The sequence below is a fragment of the Magnolia sinica genome, chromosome 2, assembly GCF_029962835.1.
Source record: "Magnolia sinica isolate HGM2019 chromosome 2, MsV1, whole genome shotgun sequence".
Classification (NCBI taxonomy): Eukaryota; Viridiplantae; Streptophyta; class Magnoliopsida; order Magnoliales; family Magnoliaceae; genus Magnolia; species Magnolia sinica.
This window is the reverse complement of record NC_080574.1, coordinates 37,647,175-37,666,306: the sequence shown is the minus strand read 5'-3', so window position 1 is coordinate 37,666,306 and position 19,132 is coordinate 37,647,175. Positions and strand designations below refer to the sequence as shown.

At 40.3% G+C, this 19,132-nt stretch overlaps 1 protein-coding gene across 4 annotated transcripts in view; it reads right to left on the bottom strand.

Annotated features, from left to right (window-relative positions):
• LOC131236972 (callose synthase 9) overlaps window positions 1-19,132 on the bottom strand; it is a 181,408-nt gene that overhangs the window by 117,049 nt on the left and 45,227 nt on the right. For all 4 annotated transcript variants that reach the window (XM_058234558.1, XM_058234560.1, XM_058234561.1 and 1 more), the window contains one exon: window positions 14,694-14,816. In XM_058234558.1, the coding sequence (XP_058090541.1) occupies window positions 14,694-14,816 (123 nt within the window). The remainder of the gene's footprint in view (window positions 1-14,693; window positions 14,817-19,132) is intronic.

Below are 19,132 nucleotides of genomic sequence, written 5' to 3'. Positions count from 1 at the left end.
TGATAAATGATAACTAATAACTTTTTTGAACATGCTTATAATTTATAAAATGAATCATCTTTTAGGCATTTTTATATTTTTTTTCTTCTTTTTTTTCACTATTTATTATATTTGTCCTATTTTTAAATTAAAAAAATATAAGTATCGTGTAGCTTACGCTACACACTACATATTTACGCTACACGCTATAGAGGGTTGAGCGCTACGCATCACGCTACCGCTATTTAAAACACTGCTTTAAGGCAACATCAGGCCATCACAGAAATGTTAGAAGTGCAAATGTAGTACTCAGTGCAAACGATGAGGTTGTCCAAACTCTAGCAGATTGGAAGGGCTGTGGAAAATAATCTTCCACAAAATAAAATAAAATAAAAATAAACTTTGGACTTCCCCTGGGAGGCAATCCAAAGGCTGCATAATTTTGGGATCCAATAATTGAGAATTGAGAAGAGATTGGTAACGTGCAAAAGAGCTTATCTGCCCCTTGATGGTATAATCATGCTCACTAAAGCTGCTTTATCTAACCTCTATCTCAAAATCCCAGTGGGAGTGGCAAGATGAACTGAGGAGCTGCAAAGAAATTTCTTTGCAAGGGAAAGCAGTGGGGCATAAATTCCATGTTGTGAAGTGGGAGGATGTCAAAAATCATACAGAGGAGTGCCAGACAGAAAAATAGGGTGCTTCTTGGGAAGAGATTGTGGATATTATGTGATAAAGTATCATTCAGAGGAACTATGGCAAGTTTACAGACAGTTGGTTCACTGAAATCCTGCATAAGAATGAAGAGTTAAGACTTTTGGAAAGCAATTAGCGCAATTAGAAGAGATTATAATGCAATCAGTACGATTCATCCCAAAAGAGTGCGCAAGCTCTCCAAGTCAGAAACAGAACTTGTTATAGGCAGCTGCATTAGGGCAAGATTTTGGCAAGACATCTGGCTCAATGACACTCCCTTGGTGTAAGCTTCCCCGTCCATTTTTGACCCATCTATAACGTAAAAGAGGCAAAGCTTTCAGATTGTTACAACTTCATAGGGGCTCTGTAGTCCAGAATGTACCTCATCGCTGAAATATTTGTGAGCAATGTTTTATGTATCGTCACCATTATATTTATTACATCCTCTTGTATGGAAACATGCATTTATATCGTTGATAATATCGAAGATTCTGAGAAATGTATCACTGTCTAAGGGAGAGATTGTGGAAACATTGGGAAATTTTTCCGTAAAACATAGGGAAATGTTAAAAGACACGCGATTAAACATTGTAGGACAGAATGTTCGGCAATTAAGGAACAACATGTTCAAAGGATGTGTAGCTGGAATGAGGACGTTGAGATGGATGAGTAGCAAGACAAGGATAGAATTAGAAATGAATGCATTCAAGGGAATTTAGGAGTTGCACCAATAGGTAAATAAGATGAGAAAGTAGAGTTAGATGATTTGGTCATATGCAATGGAGATCAAGAACTGCATCGATTAGGAGTGAATTGGTACAAGTTTTCAGGCTATAAAAGATCAAGGGAAAGGCACAAAAGCACGTGGGTGGAGGCAATAAAAATAAAATAAAATAAAATAAAACTTGATGACCTATTATCTAATTGAACTATGGTCCCTGATAGAGTGGAATGGAGGAAAAGGATTCATGTAGACGACCTAAATTAGTTGAGATAACGCTTAGTTAATGATGATGATGACATATGCATGGTTGGTTTCAATTGTTTTAGGGACAAAACCATGTCTTGTCGGCTATAAGTGATGCAATTATATCCAAAATGGGTTCGTATCATTAAAACGTTGTGCAATAACAGTAAGACATAAATAATACAACCAAAAACTAAAGAGAACCAAACATGTAAGTTAGCCCCCAGACCCACATGGAGTTACAAGACAAGATGAAATCACCATCGCTATCCCCACTGTAGCAACCATAATACTATTGCTCCACTCACTAACAATACTATGCTCAAGTCATGAGCTAATGATACTAGGCCATGTACTCTTTGAGTGACATATCTTTGGTCCTCATCCTCACCAAATTGAACCAGTATGCGCATTAGCGGATATTGAGTGTGCATCATAGCCATCACCGATGCTCCTACTAGCATTGGCCCATCACTTGTTGTGGATGGATGCGTCTTGATTGCGATTTCTTCACCAAATGGTGTTTTGATGTCAAACACCTCAAGTAGAGTTGTTAAACCACCCCAAGGAATGGAGTCCCCAAAAAGATTTCGAAAAGAGAGAATTTGTACGTTTTTTCGACCTTCGTATTTTTCTAGTTAGGCAGGAATAACGTAGTTATCTTCGTGATACGGCATTTTACAAAAGCAGACTAGTTGATATTTTGTGATATTTTTGACAACGTGAGAAATCGGCATGTATCGGCTGATATTATCGATAATATCCGCAATATTTTCCAAAGCTTGTCATTCTCCCTATAGGGCTATGTGAACCGTACAGCTAGAGGGCTCACCCATTTCCTTTCTCATGATGTTTATGTTGGAGTAGGTTTTTACTTCATGACTAATTGGGGATTTTTGCTTTTGTTACTTAGGGGCACTTTGATCTTTTCAACTCATTTTTCTTTTTTGAAAGATAAAGCAATTTATTAGGCCAAAGCTGAAAGAAACAAATAACAATAAAAAAAATAGAAACCAAAAGCAAAGAAACAAAAAGAAAGAATATATAACGATACAGAACAGCCCCAAGGCTAGAAGACCCCGCCCTACAAAACAAACCCTTACAAGACGCAGTCCCTGATGAAAAGCAAAACATGATTGAGGTGAGGACCCCAATAGAAGAAACACTCTTATTACAGAAACATCGATTGTTTCTTTCACCCCAAATGGCCCTAAGAGCATCTAAAAGAGCTAGCCTCAATCCCTTTTTCGTCGAGCTTTCCCCACCATTTACATGCCAAGAATGGAAGAGGTCATCGGTACAATATGGCATAACCCATGAAATTTGGCTTATCGCCAATGGTTTTTTGGACCAAGGATAGAAGAATCCTTGGTCCAAAAAACCATTGGCGATAAGCCAAATTTCGCAACTATAATGGATCTCCACAAGCTAGATTCCTCAGAGTCGAAGCGCCAAACCCATTTGCCCAGCGGGGCGGAATTCACAAGACCTCTCCATCCTCTCCATGAGCTTACCCCAAAGATGCGTCGCAGGTTACCCAACAAAGAGAGGAAGGCCAGGAGAAGTGGAGGGGAGGGCGATGACTCGGTAGCTGAAAGAATCAGCTAGCTAAGACTAAATCCCAGGGCAGGTAAATCCCAAAGAATTAGCTTTTCAACCTATTCACCTCAAGGCAGTAAACAACTTCAAACCAACACACTATCATACCCAAGAAATCCACCATAGATTCGTTGGCCTCACAAAAGAGCAATGTCATCTGCAAATTCGAGGTGACTGATGCGTTGGGGAAAGTTCTTGTCCTTAAAACTATGAAAAAGCCCAACGTCCTAACCCCTAGATGGCATCCTAGTTTGGCCTTCAAAGACCAAAACGAATAAGAACCGAGACAGAGGATCCCTCAACCACAGGCCCCGAGAGGCTTTTTTAAAACCCGAATAGGGAACCATAAATGAGCACTTTGAATCTAGAAATGACACAGAAAGTTGAATCCAAAATCTACACCTATCCCCGAAGTCCATCCGAGTAAGCATTATAATCTAGGGAAGACCAATCCACATAGTCATACGCCTTCTCGATGTCTAGCTTATAGACGACACCCTGACTACTCGCCTTATGGCAAGAATCAAGGCACTCATGCAAAAATAAGTGCGATGTCAAGAATCGACCTTCCGAAAATGAAAGAGAGTCTAACAACTAGCAATGGATTCACAGATGCGGTTTTTATCAATAACCCACTCACCGTCCACCATAAGAGAGGAGATACAATTGGCCCAAGCCATGGCACTGGATATACCATGAATAAATTTAGTGTTTTTATCTCATTCCTTTAGCCAGGCGCCCGAGTGTGTTGGCGCCATTTTATCTCCTCCTCTCTAAGGCGAGAACAATAATCGAAAGACAACTTATCTATGGAAGAAACATCTTCTTCTGATAGCAGGCCCCCTTCTTCCTTGATGTCCAACTCATGGATCTGACAAAGCAAAGAGGCCATCACGAGTTCCCTCTTGCCGAAGATCTCCTGGTGCCTCGACTTGAGCTTGGACTTCAGTGTCTACAATTTCTTCAAAAGCACAAAGCTAGGTTTACCCTCAACCACGAAGGACCACCAATCAGATACCAGGGAATGAAAACCTTCCGCTTCAAGTTAGACCATCTCAAACCTTAACGGTATAGGGCCCCAATTTATTTTGTTGACTTCTAAGATGACAAGCAATGGTCTGACACCGTCTTAGAGAGACCTCTTTGAAGGGCTAAAGGGAATTTCTGAATCCACCCCAGGGAAACCAAAATTTGTCTATCAAAGACATGGCAAGGTAGGAACGCCCATTCAACCAGGCGAATCTCACATCCACCATGGCAAGATCCACCGAATCATGCTTCCCAACCCACTCCAAGAAGCCATACAGACTCACAGTAACCCGATTATAGGGCAACTTCTCATAAACAAAACGGACGACATTAAAATCACCCCCAACGCACCAGAGTAACGACAATCTTTATTAGGTAGAAGACAACTCTTCCCAAAAAGAGATTTGAAGAGACAACCGATTAGGCCATGCACCTTGAAGAAAAACCATCTGAAACGGGAAGCCACCTCCCGAAAGACCATGTTCATGGAGAACTGACCAATCCAACTATCCTCTTTGCAACAAAAAGTGGGGTCCCACATGACAAGAATGCCCCATGCCGAAGCCTACACATTTAAAGCCTCTTTGCAACAAAAAGTGGGGTTCCACATGACAAGAATGCCCCATGTCAAAGCCTACACATTTAAAGCCTCCCACTCGACTCCCATCAGACCACCAAAGAAAAGGAACCAAACCCTTATCAACATATTGGAGCTTGGACTCCTAAATAACAATCAGACGAGCCTTAGACTGGGAGCAAATTTCTTTAAACTGGGATCAAATTAGGGAACAGCCCAACCCACAAACATTCCTAGACGGGATCTTCATTGGGGAACTAATTTGACCCCTCCCCACTCGTTACGAGGGATGGCTTCGACCAAGCCATCAGATTCAACCCCCAGTTTGACCAATTTTCTACTCCCCTTGATCGGTTTTGTGGAGCGTCTAGGAGAGGCGACAAAAGAAGGCTAAAGACCCCTCTCGAAAACTAACAGAAAGAGGGCAATGTAATCCTCGTCCCTATCCCCAAAAACCACCCTAGTAACCTACCCACATGGCAAATAGCCTCCTTTACCCATCTTTTCTTTTTAATGGTAGCAAACAACCCCTCCACGCACCCTTATGAGAAGCCAGAGGGAGGAAAACATCCAACAAGGTTCCGAACATCGTCTAGGCATAAAGAAGCCCGAAGGGGGAACACGCCCAAGGCACCCACAAGGATAACCGAGTCAAAAGAACCAAACACCATCTCCAAACCCTCCCCCTCTAGGAAACAGACCAAAGGGGAGGCTTCTGAAGGAAGGGCAACCAAAACCATAGGGTTGAAGTCCTCCGAGGACCAGACTCCAAACTCCACACTCCAAACTCATAAAGGGATCAAGGCTACGGAAGGAGGGGTGTGAAAAATGTTTGAAGGAGAAATGGGGGAAGGAGAAACAAGGTCTGGGAAACTAGGAATATCACCCCTAGATGGAGAGGAGACTAAGTTTCTTCATCGCTACTGACCTGACATTAAGACTATTCTCAAAGATGGAAAGGAGACTGAGTTTCTTGCATCGACTACTAACCTGACATTAAGACTATTCTCAAAGATGAGAGAGAGCTCTATTAACGTATCTCCTACCAAGCTATCATCAAAAGTCTCATCTGCCGAAAGTTGCAAACACATCAGATATAGAGGGTGATAATGTATCTCTCCCCTCCTCTAGAAAGGCTGACACGTCAGAAATAATGAAAGCAGCTACGTCATCGGCCTGCCTGGCACCAGCCATACATGAGAGGAGGACAACACATGGTTGGTTTCCGCAGCCTCACACCAACGAAAGCTAACACCCATCCTCGGGATTAATACACCTCTGCCCCATAGCCTTAAAAGAAGCAACTACTGCGTCGACACATGGAGTAGCGACAGACATGCCTCTAAGAAGACAGAGCAAAGAGCAGATCTCCAGCCTCTATGTGGCATGGGCACTGCTCGAGGCAAGCCTCAGAAGAGATAGCCTAATGACAACCATAAAGGTGTCTAGATCAGCCAGCGATCTCCCCATAGCTAGGCATCCAAAGGACTTGCCTTTGTTAGTAGGAGGCCCGCCTGGCACCAACAGGAAGGATGGAGCATGGGGACAGGATGTTAGATCAACCATACATGGCAGCATCAGGGGCCGAACAACAGCAACACCCAACGAAGGGGGAATCTCAACCGTCCACAAACTATAATTTGCGTCCAAGGACGGAGGTAAAGAGGGTCGAGGACAAATTTACTCTCTAGTCGAGAGGACAAGTGTATGCTGACAAAAAGATAGTTGTTCCGCAACAAGGGGATCCATCAAGACACGTGCAATCTAGCTCCCTAGTTGAGACCACACGCTCCGCATGAGAGACAAGCCTCACACATGGGACTCACACATGTCGGTAATTCGCGAGAGAATGGCAATGGTGAACATCCAGCAACCGCGTAGGGGACCGACAGAGGGGATAGTCAGAAACCACAATTCACGACGAGGCAAGCTTCCTCAGGCATAGCCACAAAGCCAATCCTCCCTCCCATACCACTTAACTAACAGTAAGACATCCCCCACATGCACCTTGATAATGTTAGGCATCAATGTCGACTTCTTCAACCAGATACAAAGCCTTGCCGAGAAGACATCCTTCCACTTCTCAGTGGCCTGGTTAATGACAATCACTTTGCCGATACAAGAACCCAATGCAAAAAAATAAATAAATAAAAAGAACTCTTCGAACCAAAGCTCTAAGGCAATTCTCAGAACTAGAACCAAACATCTGACAACACAAACTGGGGACCATTTGGCATCTCTACTAATAAGAGCATATTTGCTTATTCTAAAAAAAAGCTCTTATTTTAAAAATAGACTGTTTGGCAAAACTCGTAATTTTACTAACTTTTTTTAGAAACTAGCCAAAAAGCTCTTAAAAACCAAGTAACCTTTTAAGAGCTTATTTGGCTTATGTGAGCAGACATTTTTTGCTAATTTTTGGACAAGTTTGTTCTTAAACTTTTCAAATAATTTCCATTTTGTCCTTTTCTCCTCTTTACAATCTCTCTGAGGTAAGCTCACATGATGTACAACCCATATTGAAGGTGGGGTCCATATGATGAATGGTCCGCATCAAGGTGGGCCCACATAATGCACAGTCACATTAAATGTAAGCCCCACATGATGGATGGCCCGCATCAAAGTGTGACCTCACATGATGGATGATCCGCAACAAGTGGGCCCCACCTAATGGACAGTCCACATCAAAGGTGAGACCCACATGATGGATGGTAGACATTGAACGTGGGGACGCATGATGGAAGCTTGACATTAAAGGTGGGTCACATGATGGACAATCCATAGAAAAGGTGGGACCTACATAATGGATGGCCCACATCAAAATGTGGCCCCACATGATGGACTATCCACATCCAGTGGGCCACATATGATGGACGGACCACAACAAAGGTGGGACCCACATGATGGATTGTGGACATCAAAGGTGAGTCCCACATGATAGATGGCCCAGATCAAAATGTGTCCTTGCATGATGGACTATCCACATCAAGTGGACCCCACATGATAGATGGTCCACAACAAAGGTGGGACCCACATGATGTATGGTAAACATCAAAGGTGGGGCTGCATGACGAATAGCCCATATTTAAGAGCTGGGCACGGGACGAGTTGACTCGGCATACTCAACACAACCGACTAGTTTAGGCCTGAACTCAAACCGAGTGAATTTCGGGTCACCCAATAACTCGACTCAACTCGACCCGAAATCCTACTCGGTACTGACTCAACTCAATCTAAAGCCCAGCTCGACTTGGGTTCAGGTAGTATGTGTGGGTGTGTGTATAAACCTAAATCAAATCTGACCTACCTGTTGCACCCGACTCGACCTCTCTCCCTCTTCGTCCTCTCCCGAGCCCAACAGCCACCCACCACCACTAGACTCTGTCCCTCCGACCCAACTCGGTGCTGACTCGACCCAACTCGGTCCCTGTGATAGGGTCGAACTCGGTCTGAGTGAGTCCAGGCAAAACCCAAACTTGGATCGGGTCAGGCACGTTGAACTCAGTACCGAGTCGAATCAAGTTCGGGTCATATCTATTTCAAAACCGGGTCGGTCGGGTCAGCCCTAACTCGGTCTGACTCGACTCGATGCCAGCTCTGCCCATATTGAAGGTGGGCCCCACATGATGAGCAAACCAAATCAAAAAATGGCCCACATAACGCACGGTTCACATCAAAGGTGGGCCCCACATAATGGATGGCCCACATCAAACTGTGGCCTAACATGATGGACCATCCACATTAAGTGGGCAATCCACATCAAAGGTGGGGCCCACATGATGGATGATGGACATTGAAGGTGGGCTCACATGATGGTCGGTTGACATCAAAGGTGGGCCCACATGAAGAACGATACGTATTGAAGGTGGGGCCCCAGACAATAAATGGTCCACATCAAGGTGGGCCTACATAATGGATGGAGTGGGCTTCACATGATGGATGGTCCGCATTAAAATGTGGCCCCTCATGATGGACAGTCCACATTAAGTGGGCCCCACCTAATGGACAGTCCACATTTAAGGTCTCGCATGATTGATGGCCCATATCCAAAGTGGCCACAATGATGGATGATCTGCATAGAAGGTGGGGCCCACACGATGGATGTTGGATATCAAAAGTGGACCCCACATGATCGACAATCCACTTTGAAAGTAGGGCTCACACAATGGACACATTTGACTTTAAAGGTAGGGCTCACACAATGGACACATTGAGGGGCCCCACATAAAGGACAAATAGCATTGATGGTGGGGCCCACATGATAATGACCTCGTCAAGGTGGGCCCCTAATGATGAATGGTTCATATCCAAGACGGGCCTTGCATGATGGACAACCCACATTGAAGGTTTGGCTCACACAATGGATGGTCCACATCAAAGGTGGGCTCCATATGATGGAAGATCCATATCCAATGTCCAACATAATGAATGACCCAAATGTCTTAAAACATAAAATCGTAATCATCCATTTTTTTGCCATTTTGGGCACGGTCCATCTATGGTAAGATCCCTTAAAACAACCATTCCATTTGTATTGCTATTATAATAGATTTTTTGTAATCTTTAAAAATGACTACCCCTAAAAAAGCCCTTATTTGAACATTTTGCCAAACGTGCTTATTTCAAATAAGAGCTTTTCTCAATTTTGAAAAGGGGATTTTACCAAACAAGCTTATTAAAAACAAAAGCTGGAATAAAAAGAGCTTATTAGAATAACTATTATTTAAAAAGCACTTATTGAATTAGAGTAGAGAAGCCACAAGAGCCCTTGGACCAGTTTGCCCATTTGCAGATAAAGGCCATCGGACCTACTCGATAAAGATGGCCTGCAAAGACCACCTTATTGATATTTTCCGACAGACAGAGGGAGACCTAGACAAAAGACAGGCTATGCTAACAGAGGAGGAAATCATCCGAAACAAAAAAAAAAAAAAGTGTTCAAACCAAACCATCATATTAGACAAGGAAAAACCTGAACTGACCACCCGACTCTCTCTCTCTCTCTCTCTCTCTCTCTCTCTCTCTCTCTCTCTCTCAATTGGTTCTTCGTATTCCCAAAACATTGTGAAATATTTCATACTCTACCAACAAGTCCTCATCAACTCCAAATTTGTTAAATTAATATAAAAAGGAGAAGGAGAGGACATCCATCCTAGGTGCCAAATTCTCCATCTCTCTTCCTTTCTTCTCCCAACTCTTTTCTCTTTTTCTCCATATTTCTTTTCTTCTTTTACTCTACAATTCTATAAGTCTACAATTCGTATTGGTAGGGTGGGATACCGATACTATCAGCCAATATCATCAATTGTATTGATGATACAAAGAACAGTCTGCAAGGATGAGACTATCGCTTATAGTCAAGGTATTCCATAAAGGCAATGGTGGTCATATGATACATGGCCCTTCTTTATAAAAATAAAATTAAAAAATAAAAATAAAAAAATAAAAGTTTCGGGCCCATAACAAGTAACGGTTACCATGGTTATTGTTATGTAACGGCCGTTATATAACCATTTGGGAATACCTTGCTTATAGCATGTTGATGTGTAAATTGCTAGAGGCTCGTACCACTAGATTGGAATTGGTAAGCTAATGGCGGTTTCTTGAAAATCCCTCGTTCAAGCTTTACCTCATCTAACATCATGCCTCACCCCCTTGAGAAGATTTACAGGATCCAGCTCCACTAGGAGTCCAAGCATTCGCTTGGATAGCCATGGCCTACAAAATTCTTTACAATTGACAACCTTAAGAGAAGGATGAACGTAATTCCCGATATGCAAATCATGTGTGGAGAGAATGAGGAATCAGGAAAACATTTAACATTTTAATTTCAAATGAAGACAATATAAGAAGAAAAAAATATGAAAGAAATGTAAAGATTATGAGAAATCATCTCCACCAATACCAAAACATCACATCAAAAAGTGGGGAAGCAAAACAGGCGGCTTCAATTAAGAGTGAGACCAGAGAAAAGAGTTCCAACGCAAGGGGAAGTCATAAGCATCAACTCTTTTATAGCCCAAATTGGACATGGTCCGCTCCAAAAGCGTAGAATGAATCTCTTGTTATGCCTCGATTGGAATCCGACTGTCTTCAAAAGGTCTATCATTTCTTTCTTTCCAAATCACCCACATGATAGTGTAGAAGATCATTTTCCAAATAGCTTCCTCGCTTGGATTGAAAGGACCTCTACCCCATCTCATAAGAAGATACAGAATACAAGCATTGTATGACCAAGGCACTCCAACCAGGGCCAAGAAATAATTCAAGACCATTATGGCAACTTCACAATGAATGAATAGGTGATGGGTTGATTCTTCATCTTTCCTACACAGTGCACATATTCAGCATGCGAAGTTGTGCTTCTTGAGGTTCTCAATGGTGAGGGTTTTTTTTGTCATCAGAATCCACACAAAAGCTTGAACCATGGAAAAAAGGATTTCCAAACCTCCGCAATGGGTAAAGGTAAAGAGCTCCTACTCGCCAAGAAAGGAAGGTTTGGGGTGAAGATGACATTTTTGTCCATTTCCAAATCTTTTTGTCCTCACCTTCACAATTGATTCGAGCTCCATTTAAATTCCCCATGAGCCTGCTAAACGACAGCTCTCTAAGATTCCAATGAAAAATGATGAACCAAATCAACGAACCCCATCTCATTCATAAGTCTGCAACTTTTGCTTCTTTATCACAGAAAACATTAAAAAGGGAAGGAAATGATTCCACTGATGGAGTTCCATTGATCCACACATCAGTCCAAAATCTCAATCTATCACCTTAACTCACCATCAAGCACATACCTTTCTTGAATTCATTTGCAACATTTTGGAAAAACGGAAATCGCCTATTACTCCAGCTAAAGTTGCTAGTGAGGTTGTGGTCCCTTCTTCAGCCTTTTTGGGATCTCTTGGTATCTTAATGGCTCCGCACTGGATCTCATTGCTAGCTAGGTGAACAACCCCTTACATTCTTGTTGGAATATTCTGCAGAAGTTGGTCCTGCTTGCAACATTGTAAGGCATATAGAAAGAAAGAAATTCTAGAATCTTTAATGAGAAAAATGATTTGCTGGAGTTGATTATTAAAAAGATCAGTTCAATGTATCGAGCTCAGTCCTATTGCAACCCAATTCGGAGGTTATCCATTCCGCACCAACTCATTTATGTAGTTCACTCATCTTAACAGTAGGCTAGGAATCCTGCCTTGTTTTTTGGGGAGCTTGGGTTTGTGGAATACGAGTATCCACTTGTAGAGGAAACGCTTATTCCCCTCCTTGGTTGTGGTGGCATGATCCCTCAACATCTCCCTTTCCAATTTATTTGTTATGGTTTCTAATGAATTCTCCTTCTCAGAATATATATATATATAGTGAATCACACAAATTGGGTAACAAATTCATCTTGTGATGTTAGGGAAGTGTTACAACACAATTATACTTACAAGCATTGCCAATCCTGGCCATACTTAGATCCTTGGAATTTGGATTTGAGGATTCACTAAACCCAATGCTTTTTGTAACTCATGGTTGTACCCATACTCATCGGTTAACATAGCTTAAGCTTATCCAAGTTTCAACTTGGGTATTAAATTTCTTTTTGGAAGGATGTAAGCAGTGTTTTAAATATCGACAATATCAGCCGATATATCCCACGATATATCTTGTATCCCACCTGTGCGATACAAAACTCACAAGTAGTGCGATATATCTCACATGTTCGATCTAGTGAGCATTTTCGATCCTTTTTTTTTTCTATAAATCATGTTAAATCAATTTCAAATTGTTGCAAATCCATGGTTTTTCATGTTTTACATAAAAAAATCATGGATTGGGAGCTTCAATTTCGAGGTTTGGAGGAGATGGGCCGAGTTGCGGAAAATTTATAAAATAAATAAATAAATAATAATAAATAAAAAGAATCAAAATTTCCCACTTTCTTGCAAATCGGTTGCAATCCTTGTGTCCAAACGTAAAATCAAACGTGTATATAACCCGATCTAGTGATTCTTCTTTTGCTTTTGAATGTATTGTTTGTGTTTCCATACGTCTTCTTTCATTTATAAACTATATGAATAGACTTTGAATATACTTGCATCAATTCAGTTAGACAATGCATGGATTAGGACTCCATGCAAAGAAAACCTATTATATGTACTTATTTTTTGTAATGTTTTGATTTATAAATGTGTGTTGATGTCTCTTTTAACAATTACTGAAGTTTCATTGAAAAATTCGACCAATTTCCCTATGTTTCCAATAACAACGATACATTACGCGATACAATCGATATATCCCATGCGATAACCGATACGTATCCGTATCCCAAGGGTACGATACGTAACACGATACTGATATTTTGAACACTGGATGTAAGTATCGTAAGTACACCAAAAGATTAAAAGAAATGAGCAGAAAGTACAAATAATAACACCAGATATTTGACTCAAAACCATGGTTTCTAAGTAGGCATGAATTGCAAGATACAAAAAAGATTCTAAAATCAATATTGTATGGATAAAGAAGAAAAGACCAGAAGTTCAAAGAAAAAATTCAATGCCAATGGTGATTTTGAATCAATACTAGCATGCAAGTAATTGTGTGTGACTCTTAGGTTTGTCCTAAATTTTGCGATTAGAACCAGGGCCTGTCCATTGTGAGTTGAGATTAATAAGTAATGTGTGAAATGTCTCATTTTGGGAAATTTTGTACACTATTTAGCCAGAAGTGTGAGACCAATAGCGAGAAACATTGATATTTGCAAGAGGAAATGAATTCCCCAACAAATACGTTGAAAACTACGTACACCCAAAAACCCAAAAAAGAAGAAGAAGAAGAAGAAGAAGAAGAAGAAAAAGAAGAAAGAAAGAAAGAAATAAAGAAAAGAAAAGAAAAGAAAGAGACTAGAAGCGAGAAACATTGGTATTTGCAAGGGGAAACAAATTCTCGAACAAATACATTGAAAATTGTTAGTCCCTTGATATACATTGATACACAATCCTCTAACGGCTGGAGCTTTTAGATCAAGTGGTGATTTGACATGGTATCGGAGCGGAAGGTCTTGTGTTCGAATAACGGGAGCAGCAAATATGCCTCCCTAATATATTCTATCACAGGGAGCTGTTTATGGTGTGAGTTGTGAGCGTCCCTCCACCCTTGCCCAATATGAGTGTTAAAAGTCGCTTGATATACATTGATACATCATCCTCTAACGGCTCGAGCTTTTAGATCAAGTGATGATTTGACAAAAACTACCTACACCCAGAAAACAAACAAACAAACAAACAAAAAAATGATATTCCCAAACTATGGCCCAACACTTCACATCCTCTTATAATTTGGGAGTAACCATCAGGGAGAACTGGTCCCAAGTCTGGACCATGGACCTATTGACTTCCTGGAGAGACTTCCTACAGATGCTCAACCAGTAATTTGCAAAAGAGGGCAAAATGCTAACTTTGCTAGCACCCTTTCCATGTTAGCATTTAATCACTCTACACTTGTGGTTTTGAGGACCTTCACTCCAGCCACCAAACTGGATGAAGATCCTCATCTACTTCACTATTATATCAAGTACCCAGCAAACAGGAGCAACAAAGTTGAAGTCAGGGGTCAGCCACACCCTCCAAATTCACTCTACAGGGATACTTGATGAGAGAGGGAAAGAGGTAGGCACACCAGAAACTTGTTCCAAAGAGAATATTCTCCAGTTACTATCCTCAAGCGTCAAGAAGCTATACCCAGAGAACAGCAGGTTGCAATCATAGAAATAAATCAATCCCACATTTAAATAGATATGGAGGAAAGTTGATATCATACAACCACTGAGAAGGAGAAACAAATACAATCTCAAACCTGGAACATCATAAAAAGAAAAATCCATAGACGGTGGAAACTGTGGTAAAGATGAAGAAAAGTTCGGTGCTCCACAAAGGAAGACTTCCCTTGATGCTGACTTCCACCAGATGTAAGCATGCCCTGCTTATCAAGCATCGAATCAATTACTTAGGGCAGAAGCAGAAAGTAAATTAAGAAGTGATTATCTAGTAAAAAAGAGACAGCCAATGTTCAGCTTGCTAGCAGGAAAAATAGCCTTCTCTGATTTTCCAAGAGAATAAGGAAGAGAGAGAAAGAGGGGCCTCATTGATGTTAATGATAAACAAAATCGATCGTGCATGAAATCAATAAGAATAAATGTTTCAGAATTGTGTAAATCACATGCATAGAATTACAAAAATGGAAGTTTGTCAAAATTTGATCACTCAAAAAACGTCACAAAACAACAACCTCAGGATAAGCAAGGACAAATTACATGCCTCCTGGTCCTCCAATAATGCATGCAACACAAGAAGAACAAACAGTTGCCCACAGGCAAATAAAATTTAACAATTGCAGGAAAGGTGAAATGAATGCCATCAGTGTTGTCATATGCTCTCTCTCTCTCTCTCTCTCTCTCTCTCTCTCTCTCTCTCTCTCATCTCAATATTTCTTTCGTTAGCATTCTAACCTCTAAGTTCTAACTTCTAAGTCTAACATTTGTTGTCTTTCTTCCATTCCAATAGTCAAGACTCAATGACTCAAGACTCAAGAGTCACCCAACACTGATTTGTTTTATTGTATTCATCTGTAATTGTATAATTGTATCGTGTGGTGTATCATTGTTATTCATTTCTTTTATCAAGATTCAAGACATTCAAGTTCAAGTGTTCAACACTAGATTTGAAGAGTTGAAGACTTCAAGAAAGGTTCAACAATCATCTCTCTCTCTCTCTCTCTCTCTCTCTCTCTCTCTCTCTCTCTAATATAATCTCAATATTTCTTTCGTTAGCATTCTAACCTCTAAGTTCTAACTTCTAAGTCTAACATTTGTTGTCTTCTTCCATTTCAAAGTCAAGAATCAATGACTCAAGACTCAAGAGTCACCCAATATTGATTTGTTTTATTGTATTTATCTATAATTATATAATTGTATCGTGTGGTGTATCATTCTTATTCATTTCTTTTATCAAGATTCAAGACATTAGACATTCAAGTTCAAGTGTTCAACACTAGATTTGAAGAGTTGAAGACTTCAAGAAAGGTTCAACAATCAACACTAGTTTGAATCCCCCTCTCTCTCTTATAGTAATAGTCTAATAATAGACTAATAGTAGACTACATCTACATTAGTATTTAGTAATTCAGTCTTTAGTAGTCAGTACTTAGTAATTAACTACTAGCTAGCCTATAGCTCATTTGTTTGTCTGATACTCTTATACTTGTACTCTAATTGTCTTACACTTACTCATACACTACTTATTAATTAGTAGCTAGTAACTAGTTACCCATACAACTAGTGTCTTGAATAGCACCCGTAGCATAGCGGAGCTACAATGCTACGTAGCATGAGCGAATAGCGTAAATCCCCTATAGTGCACGCTACAAGGGTCGTAGCATATGTAGCGCACATGTAGCGTATGTAGCATATGCTGCACCTTTTTTTTTTAATAAATGGTAATTATATTTTGTATTTCTAAAAAAACAAAAGTAATTTAATTTTTTATTTTTTACGTAATACTCTCAACCTATAGGATTTTAATTTCTTTTCATACTTGTGACTGGTGGTTTTAATTAGCCATTATTAATTATAGTTTGCTAAAAAAGTTGTTGATGTGATAATAATAGGATTTGGTTTACATATGTGAATTGGCTTTTGATAAATGATGATTAATAATTTGTTTGAACATGCTAATACTTGAAAAAATGAATCAACTTTCAGGCTTTTTTTACTTTTTTATTTTTTTCTTACTATTTATCATATTTTTTGTATTTTTAAATTAAAAAATTGAAGTATCGTGTAGCTTACGCTACACGCTACAGAGGTTTGAACGCTACACAACACGCTACCGCTATTTAAAACACTACTTAGTACTTGAGTTGACTCAACTCATCAAGTATCATCACCATGTCATCTTCCCCATCTTTCAAAAAACAGCCTTTTTTCCCTATAAAGAGGCATTCATACCCTCCTATTTGCATACTACATGCACTCAAACTCTCTCTCGACTCTCAAACACTTTCAAAGTCTCAAATCTCTCACTCTCTTACATAATTACATTCTCCATCTTTCAACTCTCCAAATTCGAAGCCTCCAAGGCCCAAGCTCCATATTTCTTTCAAGTTCCAATCAAGAATCAAGAAAGTAAAGCAAGCAAGTATACATCGAAATTGAATTCTAAGTCAAGTCTCACATTTCATTTTCTACATCTATCTCTTTCTAGTTTCTTCTAAATATCATTTCATTTTCTACATCTATCACTTTCATTTTATTATATTCATTCTCTAGTTACATAATATTCATTCATAATCATACACACACTCTCTTTCTATCTCTCTTTCTTTACATTCAGGAGTTAAGAAACTCAAAACAATTTTTTTTTGTTAGTTTGTTACATGATACAACTTACAAGAAGATTCATAAGATTCAACTTTCAACAATCAAGTAAGAGTTCAAAGGCAAGAATTTACGTTCTACAAGAGTATACTATACAACATTTAAGACAAGTCACTCAAGACTCAAGAGTGAAGACAATTGAAAAATATATTTTCGAATTTCAGATTGTGTATTTTGTGTTTTTGTGATTGTGTAATTTGTGTTTTTGTAATTGTGTAACCCCCTCCCTTTTTTTTCTACTACAAGTGTAACTCTCTCTCTCTTTTTCTCATTTTCCTTTCCCTCTCCCTTTCTACTACTACTACTGTAAGTGTAACTCTCTCTCTCTCTCTCTCTCTCTCTCTCTCTCTCTCTCTCTCTCTCTCTCTCTCTCTCCTTGACTCTTTAGCCTTTAGTTTTTACTAGTTTACAAGTTATAAACAAGAAGAATCAATACACACACTACACCATGTCTTCTTCCCAATCTTCCTCTCTGAAACCCAAGTCGAATAACCTGGGTTGGAAGTGTGGGCATTATCATAGTGTTACGGATAAGACTCATATAGTGTGTAGAGCTGGGCAAAATTGATCTGATCTGATGGATCCGACCCGATCAGACCCGGTCCTAACCGAACCGACGGCCTGGATCGGTGAGGATCGGGTTACGCATTTCAGATCTGAATGGTTTTCGAATCGGGCTCGGATCATGGTCAATCCGGACAGATTCGATCCGAAACCGGATCCGAATGGACCCGATCCGGAGCCTGGGGAGGATTTTAATAGAGGATATGCAATTATTATTGTTTTCCTGTGGTGTGGTCCACCTGAGATTTTTACCCCTCTAGTATTTTTTATCAAGCCTTAAAATGATCTGTAAAAATGGATGAACGGCATCGATGAAAGACATACATCATGGTGGGGCTCACAGATCACGAACACAGGGAGTAGCCCATCCATTTCCGTCGGCATCGGTAACACTTGGTTGTCTTGTTTTATGGCACAGATCATGTACTCACTACTCAGTAAGCTTTTATGGCACTGAGTAAACTCAGTGGGGCCTACCATGAATGTGTGTGGGTTATCCACGTTGTACATCCGTTTTTCCAGCTAATTTTAGTGGTTGAGCCGAAAATTGAAGAATGCACAAAGCTCAAGTGGACCACACCACAGGAAACAGTGGGAATAATGACTTCCACCGTTGAAACCTTGGTAGGCCCCACAATGATGTTTATTTTTCATCCAACCTGTTCATAAGATCACAAAGGCATGGATGAAAGGATAACACAAATAACAGATTGACCCAAAACTACTGTGGCCCCTAAGAAATTTTCAACGGTATAATTTCAATTCACACCGTTTCTAGTGGTGAGGCCCACTTGACATTTGGATATACTTTGTTTTTGGTCTAGGGTCCTCAAATTATCTTTTAAAATGGATGGACGGAGTGGATAAAATAATTAAATCATGGCGGACCCTACAGAATTAATCAGTATGCTTGCTTAGCGTGCTGAGTTACTCGATACGCAGTCTGCGTCCTAGTACAAGCACCAGCTATGCTGTAGGCTGTAGCCTAGGCCAGCTGGTTGTGGCGTGCGAAGACGACACTAACGCGGACGCTCCTCGAGCTCCGAGTTGTACGAACGGTTCAAAGGAGATTACGTTATATGGGCCCACAGTGATGTATTTATTATATCTACACCGTTCATATATTTTTAGAGATCATCGTATAACATTATTCAAAAAATGAATAATATCCAAAGATCATCTAGACCACACCACAAATAGCAGCAGAGAATGATTTTCACAGTTAAACATTTCGTGTGGTCCACTTGATAGTTAAATCTGTCTTATTTTTCGTCACAAGCCTTACTACGAGCTCGTC